At 30.9% G+C, this 18,749-nt stretch overlaps 1 protein-coding gene across 1 annotated transcript; it reads right to left on the reverse strand.

Moving 5' to 3' along the window:
- Window positions 1-17,597: 17,597 nt before the first annotated feature.
- LOC111615818 lies at window positions 17,598-18,187 on the reverse strand. Its single transcript, XM_023357250.1, has 2 exons — window positions 17,918-18,187; window positions 17,598-17,771 (listed from the first exon to the last, which is right to left on the reverse strand). Exons 1-2 carry the CDS (start codon window positions 18,159-18,161, stop codon window positions 17,644-17,646), a joined length of 372 nt encoding a protein of 123 aa, XP_023213018.1. The 5' UTR covers window positions 18,162-18,187; the 3' UTR covers window positions 17,598-17,643.
- Between the last annotated feature and the right edge of the window lie 562 nt (window positions 18,188-18,749).

Consider the following 18,749-nt stretch of genomic DNA (forward strand, 5'->3'; position numbering starts at 1 on the left):
ATAATTAGAAAATAAAAACGAAACAGAAAATTTTGTCGTTTTTTGATACCATTTATTATTTTCAATACTGTCAGTCTAGATAATTTTATCTCAAATATTCTGATCTTGTATCACTTAAATTATAAATTTGTTTACAATAGATTCCTCACAGATTTAAAATGAAAGAAACAAAAACAAAGTCTAAGATAAATTTGTCTAAACTATCTACCAGTAAGTTATTTTCCATGGAAATTTTAGTGGTATGATTTATATAGCAGTATTGTAGCACTTCTACAGAATTGCACGTTCTGAGGAAGTTTTGCAATATTCTGGTGCATGCTGTTTGGAGAAGTTACAGTAATTACATTGAATTTTTTATTAGATTTGACTGTACATAAATCAATGAAAAACTTGATCAATTAGTTATGAATATTACTATTAAATATAACAAAAATTTAAATATTGAAGATGGTCTGTAAAATGTTAGTTTTTGAGTTGTAACTCGTAGTATAAAATTGTTAACAGATGAATAGTTATAAGATTCATTTATCAAAAGTGTCTTCAGGCAGTCAAACAGAACAAATTAAATTCAAAAATGACTATTTTAAATAGAAATTATGTATAAAGTATACTTTAAGTACAAAAACATTCTTTGTATTTTAGCAGTCTTGTGACACCTAAAATATAAAATTTCTAAGATTTGTAATTAAAAGACTAATTATCTAAAGAAAGTGACATTTTATTTATTGTCATTGTATAAATTGATGTCATTTTATTGTAGATATTTAACCATTAAATTTTAATATTCTGTTAGTATATACACATTTCAAAAGTGAAAGTACTTTTTATGAAAAGTGAATTTGTATCATGGATAAATGTGATTATTTCCTATTTGGTTGGTATACATGTTTATGCGAATGATTTTATAAATTTTAAGTATTTTAAACTATATAAATAAACAATATAAAGAGTATATTTTGTTATATAAATTGTATAAACAATTTATTAAAAAGAAAATGTTGGTTAATAGAAAGCTGAAGTATGATATTTTCAAAAAGTTACACTGAGTAAATACATGCTAACTTATTGAAAATTATTTATTTTTGTCAAAAATTTAATCAAACAATAGATCAATTTCTGTATTTAAAATTCTATTAGTAATGAAATTTTAGTTTTTGTTGTATTATGAAAAAAATATGCTGACCTTGTTAAGATTTTAATGTATTGAATATTTATTTTAGCTTTTTAAAGGAAACACTGATGGTGATAGTGTTCATACAAATTATTTTGATACCCCAATTATTGCACGATGGATTCGTATAAATCCTACCAGGTGGCGAGATCGTATTTCTATGAGAATAGAATTATATGGATGTCTTTATGGTATTAACATTTATTATTTAGTTAACTTATTGAACTTATGCAATATTTTGCAAATTTTTAATAAATACATTTTTTTACTAGTGTCCCACACTGTTAATTTTGATGGAAATAGTTATATCGTTAAGGATCTTAAGAGATATCCAGTAATGTCACAAAAAGACAAAATTCAATTCAGATTTCGTACCAATCACATGGGAGGAGTGATTTTATATAGCAGAGGAACTCAAGGAGATATTCTTGCTTTACAATTGATTGATAATCAGCTGTTGTTAAATATTGATTTAGGTAAGTAGCTAATTCAATTTGATAGAATAGCTTATTTAATTTTATAATTTTGAAATCAAAATTGCTGATATATATAATTTCTGTGATTCATGAATGGGTTTATTTTTAGATTTTTTTAGTCTTTAATTTTATTGGTCTTGAGTTTTTCATTCTTGACAAAAACTAATTTTGGCATATACAGTCGACCCCCCCATAACACTGTTGATTTTTCCATTTTATATGAATTCCATGTTGTATGAGTCACTTAGATTTTACAAATACATGTGCCGGGCTGTGAACGGCTCACATATTTGTAAAATCTAAGTGACTCGTACAACATGGAATTCATATAAAACGGAAAAATCAACAGTGTTATAGGGGGGTCAACTGTAGTTTTATATCTTAAACCAGAATGAAATGATCAAGTGCAATTCAATTGATTTTGAGAGAATAATTTAAAATTTCAAGAAATAATTTTTGAAATACTTAACAATTATTTTTCTATAAATCCAGTAGACTCTTGTTAATTTGAACTCTTATAATTCAAATTTCTTCTTAATTTGAACTGGACACTAGTCCCCATCTGATTCCTATTTCGAACTAAAAAAATTTTTTATGTAATATTTTTCCCATGCCTTGAATAGTATACCTATCAGTTTTGGGGACAACCCAGTCATTTGATTCAGCTCTTGTAATGTGCTGTCATTTAAATTCTGCTGTTTAAATGTCTGTATTTATTTCTGTTTTTAAAATTCACTATATATTTGATGGAATTTAAAAAAAAAAAACAATTGTTTCAGTTATGCTACTAACTTTTCATTCATAAACATATTGTCACAGCAAAGTGACAGGATGTAAACACTTTGTTTATAGGCTGTGGATGTTACGCAGGAAAGAAATAGAATAAGCTAAAATAATTAACATTTATAAAGAAAAATCAACAATAATAAATCGGTACTAAGGACAAGAAATAAGAATTTCTTGCTTGAACAATTTGACACAAGAGAATTCCAAATAGAATTTTATCAGAAGTGTGTTTGTAATTTGAATATATTTTTGAAGATATGCTGTAGCCTTACCTGATTAGTCAATTGCCATGACAGCAGAAGTTTTTTATTATTGGGGAAAGAACACATTAAATTAGATTATTTCATAATAGAAAACCTCATCTACAAAATAGAATGGATTTCTACATTGTATACTATTATTGGTTGAGGAGAATTAATGTTGCCACCTTGTAATACTTCCTACTACTAAAAATATTTAAGGAAATTTTTATGGCAAATAATGTCTTCATTATTTTGATAACTGATGCAGTTATAAATGTGTTAATAAATTTACAGTGTACTATTCAAATTATAAATAACACAATGATCAGTAAATTTACAATTATAATATATCTATAGTCTTCATTCAGAAATGAACTTTAACCGTTCATTATCAATGATGATTCTAAAGTCTGTTGTCTTGATACTTAAAACTTGTCTTGCTAATTATAATGCTAGTTAGTTTTAATTTAATTTAATTAATTTAAACTTTTGCNATTAATTTATTATATAAGTTAGAAACCAAAACTATAAAAATTATATCTTACGATTTATAAAACATTGCTAAATATTTTAGAAAGCTTATTTGTTTTTAACCGAAATATTCAAAAAAGTAAAAACTAATATCAAAGTGGCACGTGAATTAATTCTGCACTAATTACAGTATATAAATCATGACGTAGATGAGTTAATGCGCAATATTCGATAATTTCGGTAGTTGGATTAGTCAATTCAGTCGCTGAATATCTGAAATATTTCTTTATCTATGTTTTGCCCAAGAAATAGGGCTAATATTAAACGTCGTGACTTAATTTCAACAACGAAAAACACTACTAAGAAAAAAAATGAGGAAAGCTACAACTACAATCTGAAGTAATGACAAGGGACGCGCAGTGACACCAGTGATTTAAACCTGTAACAAGTTAGAATGTTGTAGAACAGAAATTTTAAATACATCAATTTTGTTTTAAATGGTAAATAAAAATTTGGAACCTCGTTCAATTTCCGCACAGAAAAAACAAAGTATATTGTATTCTCGCATTAATTTTTTTCGGAATAACAAAAAGAATTACAAAATAATGAAAAGCCGAATAATCGGTAAAAAATAATAATAATGTTTTCGACACAAGGCATGACCTATAGAAAAGTGTAAACAATAGATGATTACTAACGGTTATTCACTGCACGTTTTAATTATTTCTACTATCTTTCATCAATGTTATTACAAACAATCAATGTTCTCATTCCAGAAAGACAACGAATTATATTATCTAAAGGCGCTCAAAAGTTAATTACATTTTTAAGACGTATTTATGGATAACTTTTTTAAACGCTTCCATTAAAAATTTTTTAAAAATTGAAAAAGAGTGAAAATATTCGCGGGTACTTTTAAAATAAAGTAAAACTACAAATTTCAATGAACAATCGAGAAGTAGATATAAATAATTGTTATTTATTGTATCTAATTGTTTTATGGATCTTAATTGACGTTATTAATAATGATATTGAATAGGGCTTTATTAATTAGAAATTATCGAATATACTATTTCTACATTTTGTTTCTTTTCGTATATTTAAAAACAGCGTAGTAGTAGTAATAGAACAGTAGTAACGACTGTCAACTGTTGGTAGAGTTTTTATAGATAAACTTTTTCTATTTCAAATTCTTTGAAAACAAATTAAATTACTGTAAAATCGAATTGAATAATTTATAGAATTATAGTAGATTCACCTCTTTCCAAGATAATATGGACCGAGAACACATCGTTAATAATCATACCATAATTCCTAATTTACATTTGATCATACAAACATTTTTTAAGTTATTAGTGGCAACTCGATGTTATTATGTTGATTCTGTTGCAATTATTTTAAAAACTGTCGTTNAGAGTCACCTCTTTCCAAGATAATATGGACCGATCACATCGTTAATAATCATACCATATTTCCTAATTTACATTTGATCATACAAACATTTTTTAAGTTTTTAGTGGCAACTCGATGTTATTATATTCTATTTTATTCTATTCTAAATAAATTAACAGATTAATTAAAACTTTCTTTGTAGAATGATAGGTTACAATAGTCACGGAAAATAAATGATAAAATAAAGATGAAGTTTTCCGGTTTTCGTCAGGGTGTACGGTATATACAGCCATGTTATGTGGTCGAGACACGTAAACTTGTTGCAGTTGATACACTTGAATTATCTTTTTATTTATTTCTGTTATTTTAGACTCCATGTTCAGTATTTTTTCATATTCTCCATCGAGTCAATCGTGGAAGATGCCAAGTCTCTACGCGCTTTTCAAATGGTTTCTAAGGTAAATACCAACTCAAAACTTAAAAAAACCGATAAGCTTTTTACCGCTTATGACTTATCTCTGATCACTTTCAATGTATAACTAGCTGTTACCCGCGACTTCGTCCGCGAAGGTTTTGCAAGCAAACCCCATTTACATTCAATATTTCAATAACTATAGTAATTGTTATATAACACCTACCGCTGAAGAGAATTGCCGAAAATCAAACGAACTATTTTCAATTTGGTCAATTTTTTGTAACGTTTACAATCGTTCTATAATCGAACCAATATGCAATAACAAATTCGAATTTAAAACGGTTCGAACATTTTTAAAATTGAAATGGATAAAAATATTTATAACAATGTCTGAAATGTTATTAATTTTATACACCTAAGTACTCGATGAAGACTATATCCTCTCCCTCATCCCCCGCAAGGGAATTTCTAAAAATCCCTTCTTAGTGTATATTCTCATGGCATACCCTACTACAACGCAGATAAAAACAAAAAATTACATTTAAAGTCGCACAGTAGAAGCCGTTCTTCCGGTTAAGCCTTAATGCTCTTCCTCATCCCCCGCGGAGAAATTTCTAAAAATCCCGTCTTAGTGTATATTCTCATGGCATACCCTACTACAACGCAGATAAAAACAAAAAAATGCATCTAAAGTAGCACAGTAGAAGCCGTTCTTCCGGTTAAGCCTTAATGCTCTCCCTCACCCCCGTGGGGGAATTTCTAAAAATCCCTTCTGAGTGTGCATTGCCATGCCATACCCTACTACAACTCAGATAAAAACAACAAATCGCATCTAAAATAGTACAGTAAAAGCTGTTTTTCCGGTTAAGCCTTAATGCTCCCCCTCTCCCCCACTTGAGAATTTCTAAAAATCCCTTCTTAGTGTGCGTTTTCATGACGTACCCTAACTATGTACCAAATTTCACCTCTTTAGGTCCAGCGGTTTGCTCTGGGCAATGATGAATCAGTGAGTCAGTCAGGACAAGCAATTTTATATANATAGTAGATTCACCTCTTTCCAAGATAATATGGACCGAGAACACATCGTTAATAATCATACCATAATTCCTAATTTACATTTGATCATACAAACATTTTTTAAGTTATTAGTGGCAACTCGATGTTATTATGTTGATTCTGTTGCAATTATTTTAAAAACTGTCGTTATTCGACATATTGTGCGCAATAATAAAGAAAAATATTTAATTCTGTAATAATTTTCAGTTGTATTTTACAGTAGTTTACCACACTCAGAAAAACAAATAATTAGAAAGTGACCACTTATAACTTTCTGCTGCTGAAACACAATTGTTTTATATTAGTTTAAAAACTTAATAAATAAATATAATATTCTATTTTATTCTATTCTAAATAAATTAACAGAGCAATAAAAACTTTATTTATAGAATGATAAGTTGCAATAGTCACAGATAATAAATGATAAAATGAAGATGAAGTTTTCCGGTTTTGTTCAGGGTGTTCAGTATATACAGCCATGTTATGTGGTCGAGACACGTTAACTTGTTGCAGTTGATACACTTGAATTATCTTTTTATTTCTGTTATTCTAGACTCCGTGTTCAGTATTTTTCTTATTCTCCATCGCGTCAATCGTAGAAGATGCCAAGTCCCTACGCTTTTCGAATGGTCTCTAAGGTAAATACCAACTCAAAACTTAAAAAAATCAATAAGCTTTTTACCGCTATGACTCATCTCTGATCACTTTCTATGTATAATAACTAATGCTATAATAATTCTAATGTGACAGTGTTGTTTAGTTTAAAGAACTTTTAGCAATTATATTAATATCGGTCCATAGAAACGAAACGATAGATTATTTTAAATAAAACAAAATATGATAACTATTTACATACAAAAACGGTAAACAACTGATTCAAGCAAATCTGCGTAGGAAAACGTAGGAATTTGATCATATATAGATTATGCATAGATAAGTATCGTACTACACGATTTTATAGACCCCATGTTAATATTAAAGGTTCAAATTAAACAAATTAAAAATATAATTAAAATTGTAGTCCAGAAATGTTTGTTTACGTTCTGACTTTGATGATGATATCATGAAAGACTGGTTCTTCGCTGGAAAATCCTGAACGGACATTTCTAAAAAGGCACTCTTTCGTAATTCATTCAGTCATAATAGGAATTATCAATTAGAGAGTAAAACGAGTATAAATAAAAANTGTAGTCCAGAAATGTTTGTTTACGTTCTGACTTTGATGATGATATCATGAAAGACTGGTTCTTCGCTGGAAAATCCTGAACGGACATTTCTAAAAAAACGCTCATTCGTTGTAATTCATTCAGACATAATAGAAATTACGAATTACAAAGTAAAACAAGTATAAATATAAAATTTAAAATAATAATTAACCTTTTTTCTTAAAAATTGAAATTAGTCTATATATTTTTTAAAATTTAAAATTCAGAAATCTTTTAAATATCTAAAATAATATAAAACATGCAAGACAATTTCGAAATACGAGCGTAAATGCAGAAACATCGACACTAGACCTACCACTTGACCTAACAAGTGAGTTCTAAAGATACTCAAAGAGAAACGGTCAACCGCAATATTTATGTATAATCCTAAAGCTGTTTATCTTGCACCCTGCCAGGAGTCTAGCGTGTTATAATGTAATTACTGTCCCTTCACCGTGACCGAATGTAGTAGTAACCAAGCTACTCTATTGTTTGTGAAGAAAACTACGCGATTTGTCATCGTGGACTCAATAATACTATGAAAAAAACCTAAAACACAATCTGTTCTTATCACTTAATAGTATGCTTTGTAAAATTTCTAAGGAAGATAATATACTATTATGAAACAATCCAAGAAAACATTTAACTTTCGACAATTTAAGATCAACGGGAATTTTTTTATTTTATTTTATTCCAATTGAAAGTCTAGTTATGTTTTTTTTTATTCTCTTGTTTTTAAATAAATTTTAATATATTTAAACATTGATTTTATCATTTAAAAAGCGCTATAGATTCCTTATTTAAATCTCTAAACAGTATTAAAGATAGTTTCATTTGATGTTGCGGCATTTTGAAAGAGACAGTAAACTCGAACTGTAAATTTAATACATTCTTAACGTTTAAAGAATTATCTCATTAGTAAAACTACATTTATTGCAGTCGTTAAAAATATTACGTTTTTATTCGTTAATAAAGTAATTAAAGTTGAAATTTAGTATATAATTATGGATGACGAAATACAAGAAATTACTGGTATTTCTTGTTCTATGTATTGCTGAACAGAATAGAACCAGTGCAAGGCTGACATAGAGAACTATCAGATCGATATCGGATGGGGGTGGTAGAGGGGACGACTTTATGGCTGGAGTCGACCGATGCAAAGCTATGAGGAGATTCTCGGAAGCCAATATTCTGGGAACGTCCGACAAGAATAGAACGTTGTCGTCTCTTCTATGCCTTCTCTCCGTGGTACCTTAACCGGTTGCCATGACAACTCGGAGAGACGACTTATTATTGGTGAAAAAGCATTCACCGAGGCAATACTTTAGTCACACTAACCATTTTTCATTCAAGTGAAGTTTCGACTCAAACTCGAAGCCTATTTATTTATTTCTATTCTATAAACGTTGCAGCAAAAATGTAATTGTTATTAATATTGCCTGAAACTCCATCTGCTCAAATTTACGTACAGTACAATACAGATTGTATTAACCGTTAATATTATGCTGAATAGAGTATCGAAGATGGTCTAAATTTCTTCGGAGATGGTTAGAAAAATAAATTTAATTGCTAATCGAACCATATTGTCGTAATCGTGATCCTACTTTTTTACTACCGTAGGTATAAAACGGATTGCGTGCAGGACCACCAACGTTAAATAAAAAGTAATGTAGACGAAGACAAGCTTCTATTGTGTGCATTGAATAGCATAAAGAGCTGTCGGTGAATGCAGATAGGCTTTTAAGCTAAGAAAGGAAGTAATCTTATCTGTCTTTCTTCTCCTTTTAATATGGAGTCGGCAGATACAAACGAGGTGGTTGTAAGTGAAAAACTTAGCTTTTGTCTATTTGAGATTTTTTTGTTTTCAGAAGAACATTTTTGAAGATAATTCTTATGACATAATGTTTAGATAAAGGCGTACTAATAATGATTTTATTGTTTAAATTTGTACTTAGATTTACAGATTTATACATTCGATGTAACTATAGAACATAATTTTCTTTTTTAATTATATTTATAAGCAATATTTTCTATCGTAGTAAACGAATTTCGATACATTTTCTAAATAGATTTTTTAAATTAGATTTACTTCAGATGTATTGATAAGTCGTGATTTTGAAATTTGTTACTTTGTATCTTAAAATAGTATTGATATTCAAAATTATTTTATTACTAATTTATGTCAGATTAAGTTTTTTAAATTATGAAAAAACATGTTTAAAACATATTTTTTAAACAGTTAATAGCTTATTTCTTAAATATTAATCGTGTTTTAATATATTAAAACACGACTTAAGTAAACATATAAATAAGTCGTATTACAAAATATTATAGAAAATATATCAATTTATAACCAGGCCTTGGGAAATTTAAATAATTTACAACACAAAATTATTAAAATTATTTCATTTGGAATCGTAAATTACATTATAAAAATATATTTAATTTTAGCTTAAAAATAATTATTATTTAGTTATTTCGTTTATCAAAGAAAAATGTTACAAAAAGAAGTTTTATTTATATAAGATTTAAACAATATTTTTGAGAATAACCTGTAAAGTAATCTTATTATCATTTTAAAATATTAAGCTTTTTAATCGATTAGACTTAATAATNATTATAGGGTTTAATAAACAACGCGCGACAATTTGAACGCGATAAAAAGTTATTTGCGACTCTCGCCATAAGACACAGCGACTAACTGATTTTTTTTTCTTTTTTAACTTCATCGTGATTTGCGTTGGGTCTATCAGACCAAAATATTTTTTTCAAAAATAAGATCTCCTATGCAAACAGTTTAAATAGCGAGTTATTTCCGTTGAAAAGTTGAAAGAATATAAATTTTTATAAAATAGATTTTTTTAGGTAAATTTAATTTTTAGAAATCTTAAAGTAAGTTAAGATCGTTTATGTCTGTGAGACCCACTGACTCAAGGTGGAATGTTTTGAATTTAATGGTAACTGTTTTCAACTGTATTATAATGTATTTTTTTATTCCAGAGAAAAATAAACCGGAAATGAAAAGTGCAGTTATAAAAACCATACGTTTTCTACCATTAACCTACTAGAAAAACAAATATACTCATAAATGAAGTGGTAGCATGGATAAAGGCAGTAGCTATTGATTTGGGCATGTTTATAGCCATCTGTATGGTATAAATATGGACTGTGTCTATTTAAACAGGCGAATATCTCTTATAAATCTCTGCATCCCTGATAAGTATTGGTTAACGTATAATTTATCATATATAGTGCACGGTTTTAATCATTTTACAATAAAGAAAATATTTACATTACTAACTATGAAAGAATATTTAATATAAAATATTGCATTAAAATCGTAGTACTAAGTCGAATAAATGACAATATAAATTTCATTAATTTATGTTGAAAATAAACACCAAAATATATATCGAAAAGTGATTCAGAAATGCTTCCTAATTATTTTGTTACATGCTTCAACCATAAAAATAACAAGACAAATGCAGAAATTAAGAGAGATGTGAATAAAACATTCTGTTTGTATTTTTCCGCAAAATAAGTAACTTAATTTATGTTATTAATTACAGAACTTACCGGAAATAAGATACTATCTCTGTTAATTCTTTATTTAGGTGTGATCTGTAGATACTTCTTAAAGCTTGCCACTCAACATCTATAACACTATCGAATACTTTTATATAACTATGCGATATAAAATGACTTTTAAAAATAGGCCCATCTTTCGTGACAAAACAAAAGAGAAATCACGAAAATCGTTTAGTTTACATTCTAAACGCGATTGAGCAATTTTTTAAAATCTGACAAGGTTCTAAATTTTTTTCTTTTTGCTGCACTTAACATAATTGAAAATGCACATTATTTATATCAAAAACCATAAAGGTAATTGAGATAATAACTTTTCAGTTAATTTGCTGAAATGATTTTTTGATATTTTATTTGTTAAGCGAAAATGCTTTCTGAGTTTTAATTCGTGTATCGTGTTGACAACTATTGCACATTATTAAAAATTGGATATTTTTCTGTAGACTAATAAAAGATATTCTATAACTCTAATTACAAAACAGAAAATTAAAACAAACTTTATTTTCTAATTTAACAAACTTTTCTGTGCTCTATACTGTTCCCTTTTTGCAAATGTGCTGATCCCGTAAATTTCTGCTAAGATCATGGTAAAACTATTCGCTTTGAGTTTTATAATGACAAAATACAAATTACTTATCTTGTTGCTCTCGGGATGTCCCGTAAGAATACCACTTCTAAAAAGTAGCAGATAAACCAAAATTCTTCAATAGACAACTTGTAAGCTAGAGTTCCGTTTATAAGTTTTGGTATTTGTATATGTTATTTATTTATTTATTTACTTATCTAGCGTATGGCTTATACATGACAAAAACAAAGCGTAACAAAATGGAGTAATACAAAACCAGAAGTGAAATAAAAGAGTAAGAAGCAGTAAGTCTATATGCAATTAAACTATTGTAAAACTGTACAAATGTGTGACTGCACATGTACACAAGGATATAAAGAGCATTCAGAGTTGTAGATCTAACTCGCTTATCCAATTTATGGCCTCTGAGGTGGACATTAGTATGTCACTCCAGTCTCCCGGGTAAGCCCGCAGTCTACATTCGCGTGCAATGTGCTCAACAGTCTGTCGTGGAGCACCACAGTCACACTCCGGGCTTGGAAACTTCTTCCATTTGAACAAAGGGTCCCTACACCTGCCATGGCCCGTCCTGACATGGTTTAATGCGGACCATGTTTTGCGAGGTAAGTCAAAACCCTGGACTTTTCCCCTACGACAGAACAGACCATGCAATTGGGACCCTATTCCTGTTTCCCAGCGGTTTTTCCACAATGTCATGTAGTCATCATCAGTTATGGCCATGTCTTGAGCTGCCTGAAGGGTTGGATTCCGAGATTTCAAGCGGTTAATGCTCAAGGATGGAATGTCTTGGTGAACTTGGAGTTGAGGATTTTCTCTTATCTTTAGGGACTCGGGAGCAAGGGCCTTAGATCGAGGCAGGTCAGGTGGCATGACTCCTGCCAATAATGGTAGCCAAAGTGCTGGTGTAGATCGTATGGTAGCAGAAATCAGGCGCATTGTAACATTAAGCTGAGTATCTACCAANGAGGATTTTCTCTTATCTTTAGGGACTCGCGAGCAAGGGCCTCAGATCGAGGCAGGTCAGGTGGCATGACTCCTGCCAATAATGGTAGCCAAAGTGCTGGTGTAGATCGTATGGTAGCAGAAATCAGGCGCATTGTAACATTAAGCTGAGTATCTACCAAATATGTTATTTGTTTTGTATATACAGTTGTGCTAACCGAGGGGGCTGAAGCGGAGAGCTTCTCCCCACTTACCGGCTTGGCTGTCAGGAAATGGCTATAGGAGGGCAAAAGGAGTGGGAGGCGTAACGATCAGGTGTCCAAAAGACTACACGGGTTTAAATTAACGAACACATTTAATAAACAACTAAGAAAATTTACATAAAGATATTAAATACAACACACGCGTATCAAGATATAAATAGGTATTCTAAAATCTATTCTAACCTAACGCTAAAATCCGAGAGAAAGCTCACGTTAGAGAGAGATAAATAATAATGGCAAGGGTTTACCTCGTAGGATATGCTCGTATAGGGCGTTGATGAAACGCACTGACCGTCGTCTTCTAAATTCGAAGTGTCCTTTTTAAGGCTATGTAGAGCGATGTCCTTCTCAGGCCGTGTGGCTATGCCCGGTTACGGTGTATTCTCCGTCGCTCCCAATCTGTAGAGTTCTTCCTTGTGAAGTTTTTCGGAGGTTTCTTCGGATAACCTCTCCGAGGAGTAATTCTGTCGTATATGGAGAGAATAGAAAATATTCAGGTTTTTCTACCTTTCATGGAGCGGCGATTATGAGCTGCTTAGATCCTGAGAGACTGGAAGATCCTGCGTTGATGTTTCTTCCCCGACGATCGCTCTTGAGGTGTCAGATCGTTCCCCTTTTATACCCTTTAGCGTGGGAAAAACCTGGGAATCTGTCGACGTCTTTTTGACAGTTCTCCCTGATTTATTACCGTTTCTCGCAACTTATCTCCTTATATAGTCATTCTTTTCGTCCGATCGCTCGGACGTATGGGGGTCACGTGACATCGTGGTCCCTCGTCGATGACCTTCGGACGATGAAAGTCACCCTCGCTAATTACGCAGTTAGTGTGAAAATTAAAAATAGCGTCCGTATTCTCACACAGTAAATTCTTGGAGGATAAGTATTGTATATGCGAATAAATCAGTTCCATACCGACCTGTACAATAACTTGTTCGTTAACTTTCCTGCAGTATTTTTTACCTCAACACAGTATAATTAGTTAAGTTGAAATGGTATGCGGTGATTAGGACTCGTTTGATCCGCAATAACTTGCATATTTTTTTCATTATCTTCAAAGTAAATTTCCTCTCCTATCAGTGAGTATTTGTTCGCTACCGAATGCAACAAGCTGATTTTCAGGCAGATGCATTCGCAATTGTTTTTTGTGTTATATTCAAGATCAGAATCTCCTCAGCTCATCCAGGAAAATGGTCTATAAACACCAGCAAACATTTCTTGCCATTTTGTGTTGTCTGAAAAAAATCTTCGATATTTATAGCCGTTCTCTCCATGGATCTTGATTCCCGAGAAAATGATTGCAAAATTGCCTGATGTCCAGGAGTTCGACGACGAAACAGGATGCATTCCTGACAACTTTGGCAATTGTTGGTGATATTTATATTTGTAAGGAAGGGGCAAAGAGGGTTGACTGCTTAATCGGCAACGAGTTTGTAAAACCCGCTCACTTTGTCACTAGATGGTTGTTCGATAAATTGTCGTCGAGATTGCAAAATCCTTCCTATGTCAGGACCTCACACCCGTTAGGATAGTTAAAAGATCGCGTCCTAACTCGCAAATCGTAAACAAATGTTGAGTAGGAGGGTTGATTGGACTGTTGAATGGAAAGCGCAATGGGTAAGTCGATAGGGATCTAAAAGCAAAAATTTTAAACACCAGTTTTAAACAAGCTAACATATTTAATATATACGATATAAACCTAGATTACAAGATAACTACGAAACATAACAACATACATAGCGTAAGCAAGCCGCTTGCGAGGTTCTCGGGAAATCTTTACCCCTCTCTCCTCGAAGAGAGAGAGTTTACACGTATTCTGACAAACTGACCAATACCTCTGCGAGAAAGAAGTCCACTATTGCTGGCGAGGCGTAGGGTTTTCCGCCTGGATAATGACGAGTCTAGCCGTCGTCTTCGATTATAATGGCAACGCTAAATCCTTGGAGGAAGTCCGCTTTGGAACATGGCAAGACTGGAGTCTGGGTGGAAGTCCGCTGGTGTCCGCCGGAATATGGCTAGAAGATAGACTTGGTTTTAAGGGGAAGTCCGCCGGTTTCCACCCCGAAACTCCAGTGCGAGCTCCTTTTATCAACCTGAGGCCTAGTAATATAATAGATCGGCTGTTTTGAGACGAAGTTACAGGTGTAATATTATAGGTAAGCAGTTGATGACGTTAAGATATCGTTTAAACGGAGTTGATAGCATAATATTTGGTTCGATACGTGTTAGATTCATCCTGTTCACTGGTTCGAAGGTTGACTTCCCTTCTTTCATCAATAGATTGTTATAATTTCATAACAGTTTTTGATGAAAAGGATGACATTCTATCCATTTTCTGTGCGATGTTTTCTTAACGATCGCGATCGAGAAATATTTTAAAATTTTCCTAGAATTAGCGCAAAAGCAGGACTCGATCTCACATATTCATATTGAGCCTGAAAAATCATGTTTGTATCTTTCTAATTTTTTTCCTACATCTGCAGCACTAGGAATATTGTAAAATAATTTTTATACTTAATAATTAAATAATTTATTATAAATGTAAATTGTTTTATTGTATTGTGCATAAGTTAATACAGATTAACTTTAGAGAAATAATTTTATTCAATACACAATATCGTAATAGTAGTCTACAAAATTAAACGATTTTTAAGTTGCGTAAATTATTTACGCAAGAATCTATTAAATAGAATTACTTTATAGTAATTATCCTGTGTAAATATTATTTTTAACTAATTTCTGAATATCCCATTTGAGTTTATGACAGTCTTGTCCATCTTTTATTCTTCATCTATGTGCGATGCTGAAAAATCAACAGAAAATTCGTAGGAAAGTTGCTTATCACTTTAATAAAAAAGTGTTTAATTATGATTATAATATAAACGAAACATATTTCTGATTGCAGATCACCGAAACATGTTTCGGTGATCTGCAATCAGAAATATGCACAGATAATAATTAGGGCTACACAGTACATACGGAAGGACTGTCAGTTACGGACTCCAGTTTTAAAATGACATTAATCAATTCAACATCTACAATAATTAATTGCTCGGTAACAATAGGCGAATTTAATAGCCACACGTCGACAAACATACACGATGCTATTGAACTCGTCGAATCTAATTACTTTGGCTAGTAAAATCGCTTGATAAGGAGGCGCTATCTTACACTATCTTACAGTGGCTATTGGTATGAATGATTTTACTCTTTTTTCCTTTGATTCGTGTTTGATTTTATGAAAAACATCAGAGTTTCCGGCTCAGGAAACAAAAACATTCGCCGCTATCTCAAGACGAATTGTCACGAAATGTAAGAAAACGAATCGGAAGCGAAGAGAATGTCTCAGATTATCCAACGGAACGGTTAATCCTGTCAGAAAAAGAGCCAGAAAATTAAATTCACATGCATAAAACATTATACTTTTGTTGAAATTACAAGCTTCTTAAAGCAGTAAATTACAAACGTTTTTGGACCGTTTTATAGAATGTAAGCATGGATTAATAATATAGATACAGCTTTGGTAGATGTTGAAACTAGACTCTCTCTTTTTGAAGCTAATAGAGAAAAGGGTTATTTTAATAATGGCAAATTAAACACACAAATAAATGTAATAAGTAAACCTTTTTAACGATAATTTAAAGGTTAGAGATGTGAATATTAATAAAACGTGCTTTTAGAATTGGAAAATTTAAACTGAATATAAAAAGACTGATTACTTTTCTAATATTAAAGATAAATTAAAGTTAAAAAACGTTAGTAATTTAAAAGATTTTAATATATGTTCATTAATTAATTAATAATGAATATTTGACGAATACCAGAGCTTTCGGAAATAAATTAAGGCTGTATGGAAAAGAAATGCGTTCAAAGAGTAAAATGATAGCATCCACCAGAATTGTGGACCCCTGTACGAGCAAAACAGTCAAATTAATTATACCTGTACAGTACATGCAGCACTTTGCAAGATTTTCGTTTCGGAAGGTTTCGCTTCGTAATTTACGATCATGTGACTCTACCTGTGCGGCGGTGGGAATTTTTCGTTCGTGGACAGCTTTTGTGCGTTCCAATACGTTTTTTATCTCTTAGTTTAAAATTTTCCGAACCAAATATTCGAACCACATTTAAGTATTAAATCAAATATTTTTTGTGATCTTTACTTTTTTACGACGGGCATTTAACATGCACAATTTCCTCACGAAATATATTTATGAAAAGAAGTACACGTTGTCCGCAGTACTTTTCTAGTAGTTTTTGTGAGCTATGACGTCAGACATGTATTTTTATACGTGCCGTTTTAAATCACGTTAAACGTAATGTTACAAAAATGTCAGCACATTTGTGTTTTTGTGTCAAGGTGAAACAGACAAGCCCACCGAGTGGATAGAACTACCAACCTAGTAGTTGTTTGTGGACCAACGCAACGGGCCCCCTCATAGACGTTTTCCTTACGTTTGTAAACCCTTAATATTGGCCAATTTCCTTAAATGTTCTCGGCAGATGTTTCACGTGTCGCGTTGTTATAATCAAATAAATTTAATCCGAAACCGTAGAATGAAGGCCGCAGGGCTCAGTTTCGTTGACCCAGAAAACACTGAATTTAGAATCCATCTTTCACCATGTTGTGAGAAATCAGTAAATTTTATGGAAGTCCGGAAAACTTATACTGATTCAACATCTCTTTTAAATGTTGTGGCGAACAGGTGGTCTGGGGACGTAGAGCAATGTTTGTGGCGACTAGCACATCTGTAATGATGCACGCCCCGCAAAACACCTGTTCGTTCAGGTTCTTTCAGGTGAGAACAAATTATATTTTAAGAACCTGTTCGTTCAAATTTTTAAAATATAATTTGTTCTCAAAATCACAGCTTTTATAGCTTTTTTTCACCATCTCATCCCATTTTACCCTTTCAAAAAAAAAACTATAACAATTTTTATTTACACTTGTTTTTATAATACAATAATACATCCACACATTATTTGTATATTCTATTTTAATCATATAAACCATTTTAAGTTCGTTATGTTTATTTCAGATATTCATGAGATAATAAATTCAATATTCGTAGCCGGTATTTTCTTTAAATAGAATCATAATATCAACCAAAGTACCATACGCGTCACTTATACTTCTTCTGACATCTTCCCATTTTTCCTCAAGTTCACGATAAGTTCTTTCTTCGTCTAGAGTAACACGAACGCAACATTAGTTTTGTTGTAAGAATCTTATTTTGTATGAAAAAATATATTTACTTGAGTAAACAATTTTTTGAATAATTAATATTACAAATTATAGTAAATATTATAATTTTTATAAACTTTAGTTTTACCTGGCTGCTCAGATTGCCTGACTTTTCTGCTCTTTACTTGTGTATTTGCAGTTTCTTCTGTTGATAAATTCCCTTCGTTTGATTGAACTATATCACTTACGTTCTTCTTATTATTATTCTCATTTATTTCAATTTTAATGCGTCGCTTTGTTAATCGTGTTGCCTCACTAAAATATACTACAAGAAATAGAAAGAGTACTGAGGCAATTTTCATATTCATTTCTTCAAATACGATATTATTCATATCGTATTTGATATTTTAACTTTTATATGCTTTCGTTCTGTTGTAGAGTAATAACTAGTGTAACATAAGACGTGCGTTTGTTCAAATGAATTATAAATTTGACAGTATGATTACTTCAATACAGATTATATTACAATAATTATAAAAGTTTAATTATCTATGAAATTGCATTACCAACGCAATCTCATTATATATGAAACTTAATACCAGATGAAAACCTATAAATTAATCTTTTAGATAAATATGGAGTACCGTTTATTTTTTAAAATATCTCACAGCTCAAAACAAGTTAATATTTTATTTGATTTCTAATAAATCTATTAAAAGCTTAATATAGAATATTTGTTATTTTTAATGATTTTTGTCTGAAACAGTCATTATTGGTAATATTAGATTAGTAGGCAATTATATGATTATGAAATTGTATTTTTTTATACTCTGAAAACAGTTTTTTCATAAATTATATATTTACATTTAGACAAAACTTTTATCGTATTTCTCTTAATTATATTATTAATTTTTATACTTACTGGAAAAATAATAAATTAAAATTAATTTTAAATTATACACATTTTTATCAAGTATAAA

Source organism: Centruroides sculpturatus, unplaced genomic scaffold, assembly GCF_000671375.1.
Source record: "Centruroides sculpturatus isolate CEXI.00-Female unplaced genomic scaffold, Cexi_2.0 scaffold1883, whole genome shotgun sequence".
In the NCBI taxonomy this organism is placed as follows: domain Eukaryota; kingdom Metazoa; phylum Arthropoda; class Arachnida; order Scorpiones; family Buthidae; genus Centruroides; species Centruroides sculpturatus.

What these genes read in the sequence shown, in the direction of transcription:
- LOC111615818 (XM_023357250.1), bottom strand. Translation starts at nt 18,161, where the DNA reads ATGAATAATATCGTATTTGAAGAAATGAATATGAAAATTGCCTCAGTA. An exon ending in CAGGCAATCTGAGCAGCCAG is followed by an intron (nt 17,772 to 17,917) that starts GTAAAACTAAAG and finishes GTGTTACTCTAG; the next exon opens with ACGAAGAAAGAACTTATCGT.